At 51.0% G+C, this 16,623-nt stretch overlaps 3 protein-coding genes across 3 annotated transcripts; all 3 read right to left on the bottom strand.

Moving 5' to 3' along the window:
• Positions 1–537: 537 nt before the first annotated feature.
• On the bottom strand, positions 538–4,879 carry LOC147985219 (uncharacterized). Its single transcript, XM_087541469.1, has 4 exons — positions 4,221–4,879; positions 3,396–3,884; positions 1,014–3,164; positions 538–562 (listed from the first exon to the last, which is right to left on the bottom strand). Exons 1-4 carry the CDS (start codon positions 4,877–4,879, stop codon positions 538–540), a joined length of 3,324 nt encoding a protein of 1,107 aa, XP_087397595.1.
• A 5,630-nt stretch (positions 4,880–10,509) lies between these two features.
• On the bottom strand, positions 10,510–12,146 carry LOC147985220 (uncharacterized). The gene is made up of 5 exons (XM_087539856.1): positions 11,919–12,146; positions 11,623–11,838; positions 11,207–11,515; positions 11,039–11,137; positions 10,510–10,944 (listed from the first exon to the last, which is right to left on the bottom strand). Exons 3-5 carry the CDS (start codon positions 11,513–11,515, stop codon positions 10,510–10,512), a joined length of 843 nt encoding a protein of 280 aa, XP_087395982.1. The 5' UTR covers positions 11,623–11,838; positions 11,919–12,146.
• Positions 11,623–13,649, bottom strand: LOC147985221 (serine/threonine-protein phosphatase 7 long form homolog). Its single transcript, XM_087541470.1, has 5 exons — positions 13,630–13,649; positions 12,944–13,040; positions 12,272–12,859; positions 11,919–12,185; positions 11,623–11,838 (listed from the first exon to the last, which is right to left on the bottom strand). Exons 1-5 carry the CDS (start codon positions 13,647–13,649, stop codon positions 11,623–11,625), a joined length of 1,188 nt encoding a protein of 395 aa, XP_087397596.1.
• Between the last annotated feature and the right edge of the window lie 2,974 nt (positions 13,650–16,623).

Genomic DNA, 16,623 nt, shown 5'->3' on the forward strand with positions numbered 1-16,623 from the left:
CGTCCCAAACCCAAAAATCACATGGTCCTTTGTTATGCACGTCCAGAACAAATAAGCAAAACAATTGTTGTCAAACAAAAAATCTGCAGTCGCATGGCCAATGACATGTGCATCAGTGCATGTTAAATCAACAAGCTAGTTACTTACTGATTGATACGGGCACTTGTAGAAATAGATTTCTTTTTCTTTTTCTTTTCTTTTTTCGAGAATGGGGTCTCCCCGGCCTCTGCATCAGAGTGATGCATACGGCCATCTTATTAACCAAAAAAAGGTTCCAACAAGGTTCCAAAGTCTCCAACTGTAAAAACTGAAAAGAAAGCTCACACAGAGCCAAAACGGGCTAGAAACACAAACTAGCCAAGAAAAGACGCTACAACCGGCTGGCTAAAAATAGATAGGTAAACTAATTGTCTATCATATTATATGACCGTCATCCAAACCGGTTAAAGATATTTCGAGTTACCGTCTCCCAGCGGATAGATCCAGTAACCAAATGCTCTCTGGCCTCCATCGGAGTGAGTAGCGACCACGAACGGATCACTGCCGTGGCTCGAAAAATAACCTGCAAAAAGTGAATACGTGATATTCTGTTAAAAACCAAATCATTTATGCAATTCCAGATAGTCCACAGCAAAGCGCAAACTCCAACACAAATATGTCTCGCTAAGTCAGGCTCAATCACATTAAGCCATGTCCCAAATAACGTGTTGACAGAATTCGGTGGAGTAATATTAAAAGCAATATGGACCGTCCGCCAAAGGACTTTGGCCAACGGGCAATCAAGAAAGAGGTGTTTGATCGTCTCATCCCGATCACAGAAACTATACCTAGTCGGTCCTGTCCAATTACGCTTTATCAATTTGTCCTTGGTTAAAATAACTTGTTTATGGACAAACCACATAAACACTTTTATTTTCAATGGAACTTTGACAGCCCAAACATGCTTGGAGGTAGGAATGAAGTTCGAATTAATAACATCATTATACATTGATTTAACTGTGAATACTCCAGACCTAGTCAGTTTCCAGCGTAATTCATCGGGTTGTTGAGAAAGCTGAACCTCCATCAGTTTCCTAACTAGACGGAGCCATTCTTCCCAACGATTGCCCGCTAGCGACCGTCTGAACTGAATATTAAGGGGGATAGATTGAAATACCGTTGCAACGAACACCTCACGTCGTTGAACAATACGATATAAAGACAGATATTGAATGGCCAAGGGTGTCTCGCCGAGCCAAGTATCCTCCCAGAAGCGTGTACTAGCGCCGTTGCCAATAACAAACTTTGTCCTATTAAACAAGGATTGTTTGACTTTCATCAGTCCTTTCCAGAAAGGCAAGTCGGTCGGCCTGACTGTGACCTGGGACAAGGTTTTTGTCTGTAGGTACTTGCTGCGAAGGATTTGCGCCCATGTGGCATCAGTCTCAGAAGAGAGCTTCCACAGCCACTTACTAAGAAGACATCTGTTCTTAACCTCAAGATTCTCAATACCAAGACCCCCTTGGTCTTTCGGTTTACAGATGATATCCCATTTAGCAAGCCGGTATTTTCTTTTTAGTTCATCACCCTGCCAAAAGAAACGCGATCGATAAAAGTCCAGTCTTTTCCTAACACCAACTGGGACTTCAAAGAATGATAAGAGAAACATAGGCATACTCGTGAGCACCGAATTTATCAGAATTAATCGGCCTCCGTATGACATGAGCTTACCCTTCCAGCAACTCAGTTTCTTCTCAAATCGGTCTTTGATACAATTCCATTCTCTGTTTGTCAGCCTACGATGGTGGATTGGAATACCTAGGTAAGAGAAAGGTAAATCCCCCAACTCGCACCCAAACAATTGCCTATAAGCCTCCTGTTCGTCTTTGGCTCTACCAAAGCAGAACAACTTGCTCTTATGAAAGTTAATCTTTAACCCGGTCAATTGTTCGAAAAGGCATAACACCAACTTCATATTTCTCGCCTTGGCCAAGTCATGCTCCATAAAGATGATTGTATCATCAGCGTACTGAAGGATGGATACACCTCCATCAACAAGATGAGGTACCAAGCCACCTACTTGACCATTCTCCTTAGCGCTGTCTATCAAAATTGCTAACATATCAACCACAATGTTAAACAGGATAGGGGACATCGGATCTTCTTGTCTTAGGCCTTTATGTGTCTGGAAGTAATGACCAATATCGTCATTCACTTTAATTCCCACACTCCCTTTTTGCGTAAATGATTCAACCTGGCGGCGCCAGGCTTCATCAAAACCTTTCATACGCAATGCCTGTTGGAGGAATGGCCATTTGACCTTATCGTACGCTTTCTCGAAATCCACCTTAAAAATTACTCCATCTAATTTTTTGGAATGGATTTCATGGAGCGTTTCATGAAGGACGACCACCCCTTCAAGGATGTTTCTGTCCGGCATGAAAGCAGTTTGGGATTGTTGCACCACAGAATGCGCAATCTGTGTGAGCCTATTAGTCCCGACCTTGGTGAAGATTTTGAAACTAACATTGAGAAGGCAGATCGGCCTGAGCTGCTCAATTCTCACATCATCCGTTTTCTTAGGAAGCAGTGTGATAGTTCCAAAATTCAAGTGAAATAAGTGAAGTTGTCCAGAGAACAGATCATGAAACATAGGTAGCAAATCCCCCTTAATAATGTGCCAGCACTTTTTGTAGAACTCGACCGGGAATCCATCCGGTCCGGGAGCCTTATTGTTTTTCATTTGTGCAATAGCATCAAACACCTCCTTCTCTGAGAATGGGGCTACCAGAATATCATTATCAGCAGCCGATAGTTGAGGCACATCCTCAGTCCTGGACTCATCGAGGGACACACAATTATCCTTCAGAGGTCCAAATAACTGCCTATAATACTCGGTTATATAGGTTTTTAGGTTATCATGTCCTAAAATAATGCCCTCGTCTTGTTCAAGTTGAAAGATTCTCTTCTTTCTGTGCTTACCATTAGCAATCAAGTGAAAGAATTGAGTATTCGCGTCCCCTTGGACCACTTTGCGGACCTTAGCCCGCAATGCCCACTTCAATTCTTCTTCGCGGAGAAGTTCTTTCAACCTCTTATCTGCCTCAGTTTTAACCTGAAGCTCAGCTGGCAGCAAAATCGTGGATTCAGCCTTTATGTCTAGGTTCTGTATAAGAGAAAGGAGCCTGTCCTTTTCAATCTTATACACCCCACTAAGGTGCTTAGCCCAACCCCGTAAGAAACTTCTCAAATTCCTAATCTTATTCTGTCAACGCTCGACTGCAGTCCTACCTCCTGCACCCTTAGCCCATTCCCTGGCAATCAGGTCCAAGAACCCTTCGCGTTCGAACCAGGCCATCTCGAATGAAAAGGTGTTTTTGTTTCCCACGTGGTTCGGCTCCCCTGACTCTATGAACAAGGGTGTGTGATCGGATATGCCCCGCGAGAGAGCTTGAACCGTAACAAGAGGGAACTTTTGTTCCCACTCCATGCTCGCGAGAACTCGATCAAGCTTTTCGTATGTCGGGTTTGGCATAGCATTAGCCCAGGTAAACTTTCTACCAGAAAGCTCTATCTCCCTCAGATCCAAGCTTTCAATAATGGTATTGAACATAAACGACCACCTGCCATCAAAGTTATCATTATTCTTCTCCTCTCTCCTTCTAATGATATTCAAATCACCCCCAACTAAAATTGGAAGCTGCTCGGACCCACATATTCGAACAAGGTCCGCCAGAAACTCCGGTTTAAGCTCGGGCTGTGCGGCACCATAAACCGCCACCAAAGCCCAGTTGAAACCATCAACTTTAGACCTAACTCGAAACTTAACCACGAAGTCGCCCATCACTACACTTCGGACTTCAAGCGAATCGCATCTCACACCAGCAAGATACCACCTGATCTTCCTTGTGGAGGGAGGCAATGCCAATCGAAATCAACAGCACCCGCAAGAGAGGAAAGAAACTGGGGCGCAAAGTTATCTCTACTAGTTTCCGATAGAGCAATAAAATCTAAATGATGCTCCAGAGATGCCTCAGCAAGAAACCTTCTTTTAGCCAAGTCTTTCAGACCTCTGCTATTCCAAAAGATTCCTTTCATAACTCATCATGAAATTTTTTAGTACTCTGAATCCTAGCGCTCCTACGAACTGCAGAATCGGGATAAATCTTCCGTTTCCACTTGCGTTTTGGTTTACTAGGTTCTGTCTCCCGGTCCTCATAACCGGGCTCAGTAGTACTAACAACTGCATATCTATGGGCACATCATCGTCCTCAGACTCATTATTGGAGGGTGCTAGATCCGCACATAGATTATCGAGCACTCTGACCCCTAATGCATCAATCTCATCATCATTCATGGGTTTTATCGCTGCGAGATTACGAATAGTCTCTAAGGCACGCTCCGCCTCCAAATCTAACAAATCATTCACCGAATTGGAAATCTCACTATCAGTAGCCCCTAGTGAAACTCCTAATTGGTTTGCATTAGTTATAATTTCCTCATTAGAAAAATGCAATAAAGAATTAGATATGTTGACGGACATACCAGTAGAGATCTCAGCATCATGAAGCTTGGCCTCCCTCATAGCGCACCTCTGCTGCATGTCATCAACCTCCGGAAGCTCCTGAATGCGAGCACTCATCCATCTCCCCGCCGAGACCGGGTCAGGAATCCCGCCAAAAGCAACGACCTCCTCCCTAGTAAAGCCTCGCGCTGAATCCCGCAAAGGGTCAACCAAGGTTACCGGAGGAGGCGGCTGCGGGCTCCCATGCCCCTCGGACAAGTGCCCCACACCGAGGCCCAGGGCCACGGGCATGTCGGGAGAGAGGATGGCGGGGGCCACCTGCCCGAGCCCTCCTCCCGCCCCACCCCTCGCAGCAGAGTGGAACGCCGTCGTCATAGGAGACGCGGTCCTCCTGACCGTCGAAGAGGAAGGAGGAGCCAGGGCCACCTGCCCCAAACCCCCTCCCCCAGCGCCACTGGAAGCGCGGGCGCCGTCGCCACGATCGGAGGAGAAAGAGCCGAGGCCGCCTGCCTCGGGCCCCCTCTCCCAGCACCAGCCAACCCCATCGTGACCGGCGTCGCCGGCATCGGGATAGGGAGGAGAGAAGTCGAGGCCACCTGCCCCGAACCCCCTCCCCCAAGCCCCACCTCGGACGCAGTCATCATCTCCGGAGCCTTGACCACATGTGAAGTAAGGGAAATAGAAGCAACCACCAGCTCCACCTCCCCAACTCCATCCAAAGTCCTCGCCGACGATGCCCTCACCAAGCGTCCAGCCAAGGATCCGCCAGCACCCTCGAACTCCAACAAAGGGAGCCTATGTTCAAACACATCATCAGAATCTACCCAGTCACTCCAAAGTCTGGTAGGGGCAGAGGCTGGCTCAAAGGACCCAAAACACAACGAAGTCATAGGCATCGATGGTGAGGGTGTCGGCTCAACCCCGGTCCCATCCCCGGGCAACTGAGCATCAGGGCGAGAACCGTTAGACCCCTCTCGTGTCGACTCATCAGTCGGTGCCCCCTTGGCTCCCACACTGTCGTCACCCTCGTGCATATCAACATCATGCCCATTAATCGCCTCAGCAAACAGATCCGTGTCCTCAAACTCGATCTCGAGCAGAAACACATCTCCCCTATAAGTCAAGTTGACCACATCAGGCACGAACTCAATATCCAGAACGCTCACTAAAATCCGGGCCACTCCATGAGCACGGGTAAAAGCCATATCCACTTTCTCCGTCTTCCCAACCATAATACCCATACTGGCCACAACTCGAACATCCTGCAAAGGCTTAGATGGAGCCCCCAAAAACCTCAACCAGACATGCGTAAGCGGCTTTCCCTTAGGCTCCACCTTCTTCCACTCGTGAAACTCCAGAATGCACTTAGTGCCAGGAACTCTACACAAGCCAAAGCTCAGCAGTCTCTGCAAATCATCCACAGTGGGGAAATCAACCTTAAAAACATTGGCCTCGAGAGCAACCAGCTCCCATTGGAAGTCCCCCGGTGCCAGCTCCTGAAGCCTCCGCACAATCTGAGCCTCAGTTACCTCACCCTGGGTAGCTTTCACAACCCCGGTGGTCAAGCTCAGTGTCTCCTCCAGAATCTCTCTCGCGGCCGGGGACTCAAAGAACATTAGCTCAGCACAATAAACTCCATACATTGTCAGAGACGGAGCCTGGTCACGCAATAACGGGCAATCCCCCGAGGCATATGCTGGCTTGCCACATCACTCACACAGCTCCGCCACGCACTCAGCAATGAAGTGGCCCTTCTCACCACAACGGTAGCAAAGCATCCTTTCCTTCTTACGCGCCCACTTGGACGCCCTCTCAGCATCAGACCTGTCGGTAGCCTCAGCCACAGTCCCAGTCGCAGGAAACTCAACATTGGTCAAGGCCGTCACCACCTCCATCGCCTGGGTATGGAGATCCATGGAAGCATGATCGGTCTCCACTGCTGATGCCGCATGGTCAACAACTGCCGGAGGCGGAGGCTGTCGGCGATACCTCGCACGGCCACCACCCCGACCACCACGATGTCCACGGTAGCCACCTCTCTGGCGGTGGCCCGGACCTGAGGCTCCCTCGACAAATCCACCCGGAGGGCCGAGAAACGGTCTCTCAGTAGACCCGTCACTCTGCCAGGCATAACCACGACCTCCTCCCGTGGAAGAGGAAACACGATGTTGTCCATCTCCATAATCATCATACCCATCGTCCCCCCACTAGCCTCGGGGCGGAACATGGGACTCTCTAGTGTTTGAATTCTGCCTCGTCTGTGACGGTCCCGACCGGTTCTGAGTCGGCCTCGCGACGAAGTGAGGTGGAGGTGCGACACGAGCCTGATCGCCCGTAGGCGTCGGCACGACCCCAAGGGCAGCACCACCCCAGCCAGCAGCAGGTACACCGTCCACGCCCGGTGCTTGAGGCCGAGGCCCACCACGACCCGCGGTCGGCTGAGCGACGGGCGCCGTACCCGGCGCCGGAGGCCTCAGCCCGCCCCTTCCAGCCGCACTTTGCATGGGCACTTACCCCGGCGGCCGCACGCCCAAGTGGCCATTGCCACGGCCCGGGTTACCCAGAGGAACACCCCCGCCCGCCGGCGGCCTCTGGCCAAGCGGCGCCAGGGCTCCACGCTCGGCACCCGCCGCCGGCGGCGGAGCCGCCCCGCCCCGTCCTGCTGGAGCGGATGAGGCAATCTTCTTGGCTGGTGGCGGCGCAGCCCCGTGGCCTGCCATGTCCAGGAGAGGCCGGATCCTCCTTGCCCGACGAGCACCACACACCGGGAAACCACGAGTCCCGCGCCTATGAACCCTAGGACCAGCAGGAGACAGCGCACGACTGATAGAAGATTGATCACCTGCGTACGTGCATGGGATAGTGATCCGGGCAGGATTATGGTCCGGTACAGCATGGGCCTCATACCCATCTGACCCTGGCCCATATCCTCGCGGACCCGGCTCCCTCCGAGCCGTCCCAGCACAGCCCAGCAGGCGTTTCAAACGCAGCGATCTCATCTCCGAGATCCCGGTCGCCGGCACGGCCATCACGGGCGCCGCTGGTGCCTGATGAACGTCGATTCGCCTCGCATGCTTCCTCTTCTTAACAGTAATCCACGACTCTGGCCTAATCATATCGAATAGCGTAAGATTTGGAAGACTCACCTTAGGTAGGGGACCCTTCCAAGGTCTAAGCACCGACGTCGCCGTCCTCCAATGAACAACGCGTCAGATCATCTCTTTCTTCTCGCCCGCGTGAAGATCGATTCGCGCCGGATCGTCCGATGGTAGAACACGATCGATCATCATTGCCACTTCATCTTCGTTATAACCTGAATTGAAAAATTCACAAATGAAATCCGAAGGTGTCAGTGAGGGCGGCGACTCCGCCGGGGATGCATCCCCATCGTCATCCGCGTCGTCCTTGTCGGAGTCGGCGAGAGCCCAAAACCGCCCGCCGACGCGCCGGCGATCACCGGCGGCGGACGGCGCCGTCGCGGTCGCGTGCACGGGCGTCCGCCCTGTCGCCCGCCGAGTCGCCCTCATCGCCATCCAACCCCGGAAGTCATGTCTTTTGTTAGCCCCCTATCACTTGTAGAAATAGATGCCAGGGAGCATATTGGTGCGTGCTTGCTGGTAAAAAGAAATTATGTTATACACTGTCGCAGTGTCGCAATGGCGAGTAGCATGGTATCTGCGTTCATACTGTCAGAATTGCGAAGGCCCACATGTGGGGGAACGGTCGGCTTCATATTGACATTTGTAGCATGTACTTGCCTTTGTGTCAGGTTGTACTGTCAACCTGTTCGCCCCTAATACAGATATACACTGCAAAATGATGCCCTACACCATATATACTCTAACTAGTAGCCTACTCTGAACATTGCAACAGAAGGCACACTTTTCTTAAGTCACCCCCGCGTCGCCCTCCTCTGGCGGCTCGGGGGGAAACCCTAAATCCGCCGCCGCCTCCCTCCCTCTCCCGTCCCTCCCCTCGCCGCCGCCTGAGGGGCTCGCCGGCGAAGCCCGGCCGGCTTTGGGGACGGCGGCGGCGAGGCATTCTTCCTGCTTCCGCGACAGATTCCAGGGGTCAAGCCTCGTTCGTCGATGGCGGCCAGATCTCGGGCTGGCTTCTGCCAAGACCGACGTGGTGGCAGGGATGCAGGCCGTCGACGCGTGGAGCGCCCATGGGGGCTTGGTGCGGCGACCTTGCTCGAGATGGTGATGCGCCAAGGTCCAAGGCAAGGTCGCGGTGGTGGTTTCTTCGGGCCGGCCAGATCCGAGCCCGCCCGGGCAGGAGGAGGACGCGCGGGTTGCTGCGCGTTGTGGTGGAGGTTGGAGGCGACGCTCCTCTGTCGTGCATCTGGTGGGTGTGCGGCAGCGGCTGCTGGCGGGGCCGGCCAGATCTGGGCCCTCCCTGGCCCATGGCTGGTGCGAGTGGTGGTGCGGACCGCAGCGCGTGGTGCAGACGTTGGTGCTTCGCGTGCTCCGGTCTGGACGTGAGGAGGGGCAGCTTCAGATCTACTTGTGGGTGCGTCAGGGGCACTTTCCCCGATGTAGGTATGCAATTTCTCCGGACGAAAGTCCTTCTCTTTGCCGGTGATGAAAGCGCCCATGGGTGTTGTTTCCTTGTTGAAGGCCTCACCGAGGAGATCTTGCACCTCTCTCATCCTCGAGTTTGGTCTCCGGGTGAAAACCTAGATCTGTCTTATTGGATCGGCGATGGCGGCGTCATTGACGCCGTTTATTTGTTGGAAGCATCGCTATGGAGATTTGACCTCTTGATGAGAGCACATTGTTTGGCGTGTGGTGTCCAGTCCGGAGATGGCGGTGGTGGGGTGATGATAGGACAGGGTCTGCGGTGGCGTGTCCGTCATGGTTTGGCTATTGGCCAGTGGTGTTTTGGACATTGGAGCACTCTTGATATGCAGACAACACCAGACAAGTCTTGTTGACTGTCCTCTTACTACCGAAGCGGCACATGTTTGCTCCTCTTTCGGATATGTCTTCTCTCTCCGGTGTCGACGAAGCTGTTCAGCATACTTGTGTTTGGCGCTTATGTATGCCATGTAGTGCTTAGACCTAGTTTTGCTAGGTGTGGTGTGTCCTTTTGTACAGGTTTTCGCCCGGTTTTCCTTTAATAAACCGAGCAGTTTCAGCCTTCAGGCTTCTTCTTCTGCAATGGAATCTTAGCAGTTTCAAAAAAAGTAGCCTACTCTGATTGGACTCGCAAAGGCCTGCACGTCGTGGCCAAATTTCGTGTTTTGACCCTTTTGACAAACAATTTCAGGATCTGACCCTGGTTTGAATTTTTTTCGGAATTTGACCCTTTTGCTACCGCTAGAGCCTCTGGCGGTAGGGTTACACAGCCTACCGCCAGTGCCCCTGGCGGTAGGTTTTGACAGAGGGGACGGCGGCCGTCACCGCGTGCTGATGTGGATAAGTACCTTACCGCCAGGGGCCCTGGCCGTAGGCTGTGTAACCCTACCGCCAGAGGCTCTGGCGGTAAGGTGTGGCAGGGTTTTGTCGTGCAGACATTCTGTAACGAAAGATGTAATGGCCCTGGCGGTAGGTTCACCCTACCGCCAGCCCCCCTGGCGGTAGGGTCTTGTGTTTTGTCGTATATAGTTTCGGTAACTAAATATGAAAGGGCCCTGGCGGTAGGTTCACCCTACCGCCGCAGAGGCTGGCGGTAGGTTGTCTAACCCTACTGCCAGGGTGCCTGGCGGTAGGCTCCTCTGTTTTGTTTTTTCAAGTTCATTTGGTTGCTTGTTCTCAAATTCAAATATGACAGCAATATCACAGCAAGTTTCACAAATATGACAACAATATCATAGATTTTAAACAATTAAACTTGAGCATCACATAGATCCATATTAAGATAACTTGAAGTACATAGAACATTTCAAACACATAGATCCACAAATAGCAAACACATAGTTCCACATAGTTTCACAACCACTAGACAAGTTCAACCAAACGAAGTTCAACCAAACTAAAAGAGCCAAGTATCGAAGAGTATAATCAGTTGCTCCTTCCCCTCTTGGAGGTACGGTCCTCGTTACTCTTTGAACGAGTCTCTTCGGTCTTCTTCTTGGGCCGGCGAGAAACCAGTCTCTGGGAAGGTTCCGGACTCAGCAAATCCTTCTTCTTCGGATTCCTCTTCGCCAGCTGAGATGCTTGAGATGTTTGAGTTGGTGGAGGTCCATAATCTTCATCGTACTCCTCCTCCCCGTTGCTCTCCTCCTCCTCCCCTTCTTCATGTGTGGCCTCCTCCTCCTCCTCCCCTTCTTCATCTGTGGCCTCCTCCTCCTCCTTCCCAACCAACCTAGACGACGAGGGAGCATGCCTAGATGAGCCGATGAGACCCTGTGTGGCTACAGGCTGATAAGCTTCAACTGACCCAGCTCCAGCACACCCAAGCAGCCCTACTAGCTTGCGACAACGCTTCACGAACTTCTGCACTCACAATGAAACAAGGGCATAATAAGTATCAGATCGACTGATTGCAAGTGAACAAGATTCATCTGTTCCGAGGAGGCTGAAATTGTACCTTCATCGTCCCCCTCACTTTGTTCTCAGATTCTACGCTCCCGGGGAGATCACCTAGTGCATCTGAGGCTTCAAAGATGCATCTATTCAGCTCACTAGACTGCAACATCATAAGTCAGTCACGATGACGAATAAACTATTTTAAATACAACCGTCGGTTCAAACTTACCACTCTGTTGATGAAGGGTGCAAACTCCCTAAATCCACTGTGCATGTCTCTGATGCCGGTCTGGTAGGCCTCTTCCTCGGGGTCATCCCTCTCCAGCTCCACGATGTCTTCTGCCGTCCACCGAGGCCTGAGACGAAGACGGTGCTTCTGGCCATCATCGTACCACCTCATGTGTTGGGTCAGGTAAGCATCCCAGTCAGTAACTTTCCTCTCCACGTCTTTACGGAATCTCCGTTGATTCCACTCTGTCACATGAGTTTTATGCTCCTCTCCCCAGTCTGTGATCGACTGATTCTTCTGCCGGCTCATCTTGCAAGGCATAAGCAACAAGAATCATCATAAGCGCAATGAGATCATCATAAACAACAAGAAACATGATAAGCGTAATGAAATCATGGGCACGGAGAACAAAGCGCTCACAGGTGGAGCGCGTGGCCGCCGATATCGGTGGGCTGGCCCGGTGGGGTATGCTCATAAATCCCAAACTGCGTGGCCACGCGGTGTGGCAAGTGCCACTCGACGGCGTACACACAGATCATGGGCACGATGCACCGCCAGAGACCATGGTCCGCATCGCACATCACGTTCAGATCAAAGCCCCACTTTAGGTCATGATACGGCCACCAGTTTACCTGTTACATATACATTGGTAAGTTACCACTCTCGGTCAAAAGTGGAATCAAAGAGAAAGGTGTTGAGTGAGTTCATATACCTGTGTATGCGTCAAAGCGTCCAACTCGTTGGTGTGGCTCTTGTACGAAGTCTTGTTTAGGCCCGTGTAGAGTTTGACAACGTCCCAACTGTAAGCTACGGTGGGGTGTCGAGTCTCGTCATTGTCTTCGCTATAGGCATCCCACGGGCGTCTTGGCAACTTCTCCGGACGCCCCACCGGCAGCCGCTCCCACATCCAAATGGAGAAGGCCCAGAAAAATCCACCCATATTGGAATTGTCTCCCGTCCTCTGCGTTGCGTCGTCAAGCTGCAAAACATCAAATGAGGATCAGATATAAGAAAATGTCATGGACACACTTTCGTAGGTAGATAGGCAATTAGATCCTCTCTTACCGAACGGTATAGGTAGGCGAGAGATGCGGTCCCCCAACTATACCCTGCCTCCCAGTCTGCTAGGAAGAAGAGATATGACCAATTGGCAGAGTTCCCGGAGCTGTCTGGAAACACGACCTCCGTGAGAAGATGCCACAGGTAGGCCCTCACGTACCACTCCACGGTCATCTCGTCGGCGCCTTCGTGGCATTTCTGCCGGTGCTCCGAGAGCCAGGTCAACGGCACACCGGATGTACGGTTATCCTTGACAGCGGGGCAGTCGCCGATGAGGGATGCAACCCTCTGCTGCCAGTTGGTCCTCTCCACTTGCCCGGTGAGTGCATGACCCTCGATCGGCATGGCAGTAATCATCGACCAATCCTCGAGGGTCACCGTCATCTCCCCGCATGGCAGATGGAAAGAATGGGTCTCCGGTCGCCACCGGTCAATCAACGCCGTCAGAGCTGCGTGGACAAGCGTCGGCGGCTGACGCTTTAACTTCAACACAAAACCCAACAGACGGGCTCTCTTGAAGAACCGCGCGTAGCGCTCGTCGTAGTCCATATGCCCATGAACCTCGTGACCCCTCATGCGCAGTGGCTGGAGCATCTGTCAAAAAGTGAATGCCAAAAGTTAGGAAATTATTTTCATCAATCCGAAAACTTTCATCAAAATTTCATTCATATCACTTACCTCTCCGTTCTCTATGAACCGGGCACGATGACCCTTGTCGAATGCCCAGTCCAGCATGGAGTACCGTGTGCCGATGTTGTCCGCAAGAGGTGGCCGCCTTAATAAAATTTCATAAACAAAACCACCATAAGCATAAAGCATACATAAACAAAAAATGAACTCAAATCATATCAACATGCATCATATCAAAATAAAATTTTAAGCATATTCCTCCAACAACAACTACTACACATGATGGATCAAATCATATCGACATGCATCATATAAAAAAACCTCCAACATACATCATATCATCATATTTTTAAATAATTTTTTTCCAAATAACATCTTCATATCATCATATCAACATGCATCATCAAACTAGGGTTCATCTTCACACTAGATCATATCATCATATCAACATGCATCATCAAACTAGGGTTCATCCTCATATCAACATTACATCATAATTTTTTTAACAAAAAAATTATGAACTAGGGTTCATCTTCACACTAACATATGAACTATTGATTAGAGTTCATATACAATACCACTAGTTACTAAAGAACTAAGAACTACAACTACAATCAATCTTAGGTGAAAAAAAATCCAATCTAAGTTCAAAAATATGAGGGATTTCAAGCAAATAATGCGTCAAATCGGAAGCAAGTTTGAAAAAAGTAATTGGAGGGATTGGAGGAGCTTACTTTTCTCTCTTTGGGGCCATCTCGATTCGCAAAAATGGTGAAGAATCGGTGAAGATCCGAGGGGGGGAGTGGAGGAGATGAGAGAGGGAGAGAGGGGCGACTTGGGGGAGAAAATGAGGAACTGTCGGCGGGGGGGGGGGGGGGGGAGGGGGAGGGGTGGGTAGATGGGCAGGGGCGCGGGGGTTTCGGGGCAAATAACTGCCCGGACCCTACAGCGAGGGGCTCTGGCGGTAGGGTTAGACAGGCTACCGCCAGGTCCCCTGGCGGTACGGTGCGACAGAGGGGGACGGCGGCCGTTTTCGCATGCTGACATGGATAAGTACCCTACCGCCAGGGGCACTGGCGGTAGGCTGTGTAACCCTACCGCCAGAGGCTCTGGCGGTAAGAAAAAGGGTCAAATCCTGAAAAAAAAATTCAAACCAGGGTCAGATCCTGAAATTGTTTGTCAAAAGGGTCAAAACACAAAATTTAGCCACGCGTCGTCGATGTCGTGCGTGCAGATGCCTCTGCGTCCAGCGCTGCACTTCTCCTGCCTGTACCCCCCATTCCAGTACTAGCTTGTCTTCTCTCTCTCCTCTCCGACAATGTGAGAGAGAGAAAGTTTGAAAGATTGAAACTTGCCACCTGCCATTATCAGTTGATCAAATTTACCACCAACATGGTTTCCGTACTACTCCTACCATCTCTCTACTGTTGCTCCTCAGCAGGGGCATCTCCAATGCGGACCATTAAAACGTCCGTGCCTAAGTTTTTAGAGCAAAAATGCTATATCCACGAATAATGTACGAAAATTTAACGTAACCTATCCCTCCTGCTCCTGAACCTTATCCCCTCCCACGCCACCCCCGTGAGGCGATGGGACCTGCCGCGGCGAGGCGTCTTCTTTCCCGCGCATGATGGTGCGGCATGGGCCAGCCCTCTCAGGCCTAGGCGCAGTACTGGCGGAGGGTGCTGCGGCGCGGCGGCTCACCAGCATGGACGTCTTGCATGGGTGCAGCTGCGGCATGGGGGCTTCATGGCGGATGGGGCTCGCCTGAGCTACGGCGGCCGGATCTGGCCGGCAGGCGGAGCGGGCCAGTGGTTGTTGTGTTGTGTCCTTGGCGGTGGTGACCATGACATGGTGTTGCTATGCACCTGCTCGGGCGGCAGCAACATCTGATGGCTGTGGTGGACCCCTCTTGTGATTGGTCTGCTTGTGGGCTGAGACGGGTAGGGACGGTGGTGCGGGCTGGTGTTGTGACGGCTACGCGGTGGCTGTGGTCCGGCTGGCGGCGCTGGGTGGCGACGTGGCGGTCTCCCTTATCCCGGGTTGGTGTCGGCGGCATGTGGGGCTGGAGTGGTTGCGCTCATGGTGGTGGCATTTTCCACCTAGGGTTTGTGCTCGGGCAGGCCAGATCGGGGTTGTTTCCTCGGGTATGTGAGGCTAGGCTCGGCCCGGGATGTAGCAGTGAGCGGTCTCTTCGCGCGTGCGGTGGGCAGTGGTGGTGGTCCTGACAAAGCCATCTCGTCCTATGGATCGGCACTGATGGCCATAGATTAGAGTCGTGCTAGCTAACCAAGGCATGACTAAGGGCTTAGCCTGTGCGGGCTACACGACGGTTGTCGACAGTGTCAAGATCGTGTCCCCATGGTCCACTGCGAGTAGCTAGGGATGCAGGTGTCGATACCTCCTACTGTGGGGGTGTGGGCCCAGATCCAGAGACTGATGTCGGGCTAGGAGTGGAAGGAAGGCCTTTTATTCTTCCTGCCGTGGTTGGCGTGTTGTGAGGTGGTCAGGTGGCAGTGGTGGTGCTTTACCCTTTCGGTGATATGAGCGGCGAGGGGGTAGTGGCTGGTGGCTCAGGCGCATTTCATGTCATTGGCATAGCCGTCAACCAGTTCCGGATCGGGGGGGGGGGGGACTCACCATGCGTGGTCTGGTGTCATCGTGAAAGCTCCGCGCTTTGGCATCGATGGCGCCGACGCCCCGTGGGCGCCGCTTGAAGACGTCGTTGTGGTTCTCCTCTCCGTATCAAGGCTCCGGGTGAAGACCCATGTCCACTTCGGACTCGGCAGTGACGACGCTCGACGCCGTTCTCCTTCTTGAGGGCGTTGTCATGCGGACTAGGTGTGCTAGGACGTAGTGTGGCGTTGTACTTTGACTTCCCTATTTTCTTTTTTGGTAGTGTAGTCGCGCTCCTGTTATCCCAGCATCTGTTGTGTTAGAGGGCTACCTCTCTACTTTGTATCATTCGGCCGTGTACTATGTTTGTTGCTTTATCTATAAAGCAGGACCCGAGCCTGTCTCGAGAGAAATGTAACGTAAGCTTCCAAAATTAACTAAATGCCCCCTTGAATTTCTAAGGGTGGTGTCCGTCCTCACTAGCATCCAATCAAATAAGACCAGGTCATCCAGTACGTAATTTTTGTAGGTAACTTTACATAAGTTTAGCAAAGCTCTTTTCAGAATCCGTAGCACTCAAAATAATAGCATATCAAATCTTCAGTGTGTGAAATATTCAACACTAGTTTAAATGTAAATGTTATAATCCAACTAAGTTTTGAAATAAAATAGTTCAAATTTGAACTCAACTCACACATATGTTCTAATTGTCCCCTTTAACTACCCCACTGAACACTCGATCGGATCTTTATTAAGCTATTTATGAGTTGCTCGATGTCAAATTTGTTGATGCATCTTATCTTATGTACCTAAATAATTGATCCCCACTATCCAATTCTCTCGACATGCACATATCCAACGCATTACCTCACTAATTATTTCTCTTAACATGCATGAAAAATGCTATTATATTCCCTCCCAACATGCATACATCACAAATCACCACACATGCCCCTCTTCAATCAAACTAATAATATTTCTCTCAACATGCATGAGAAATATTATATTTCATATATATTTACAACTATATAATAATCAAATACACAATATATTATATTTGTTTTAATTTTCATTTAGATTATTTCAAAAATGTATTGCAACCAATCCATTGG

This window comes from Triticum urartu, chromosome 2A (assembly GCF_056163025.1).
Source record: "Triticum urartu cultivar PI428250 chromosome 2A, HENAU_Tu73, whole genome shotgun sequence".
NCBI lineage: Eukaryota > Viridiplantae > Streptophyta > Magnoliopsida > Poales > Poaceae > Triticum > Triticum urartu.

Excerpts from the sequence above, each read along its gene's own strand:
- LOC147985219 (XM_087541469.1), bottom strand. The coding sequence starts at position 4,879 with ATGACGACGGCGTTCCACTCTGCTGCGAGGGGTGGGGCGGGAGGAGGG. Across the intron at positions 3,885-4,220 it reads GTGCCCATAGATATGCAGTT|GAAGATCAGGTGGTATCTTG; the intron begins GTTAGTACTACT and ends TCCCTCCACAAG. Across the intron at positions 563-1,013 it reads TTACGCTGGAAACTGACTAG|GTTATTTTTCGAGCCACGGC; the intron begins GTCTGGAGTATT and ends CACTTTTTGCAG.
- LOC147985220 (XM_087539856.1), bottom strand. The coding sequence starts at position 11,515 with ATGAGCCGGCAGAAGAATCAGTCGATCACAGACTGGGGAGAGGAGCAT. Across the intron at positions 11,138-11,206 it reads CACCCTTCATCAACAGAGTG|TCTAGTGAGCTGAATAGATG; the intron begins GTAAGTTTGAAC and ends ATGATGTTGCAG. Across the intron at positions 10,945-11,038 it reads AAGTGAGGGGGACGATGAAG|AAGTTCGTGAAGCGTTGTCG; the intron begins GTACAATTTCAG and ends TTGTGAGTGCAG.
- LOC147985221 (XM_087541470.1), bottom strand. The coding sequence starts at position 13,649 with ATGGCCCCAAAGAGAGAAAA. Across the intron at positions 12,186-12,271 it reads TCGCCTACCTATACCGTTCG|CTTGACGACGCAACGCAGAG; the intron begins GTAAGAGAGGAT and ends GATGTTTTGCAG. Across the intron at positions 11,839-11,918 it reads ACGCTTTGACGCATACACAG|GTAAACTGGTGGCCGTATCA; the intron begins GTATATGAACTC and ends TATATGTAACAG.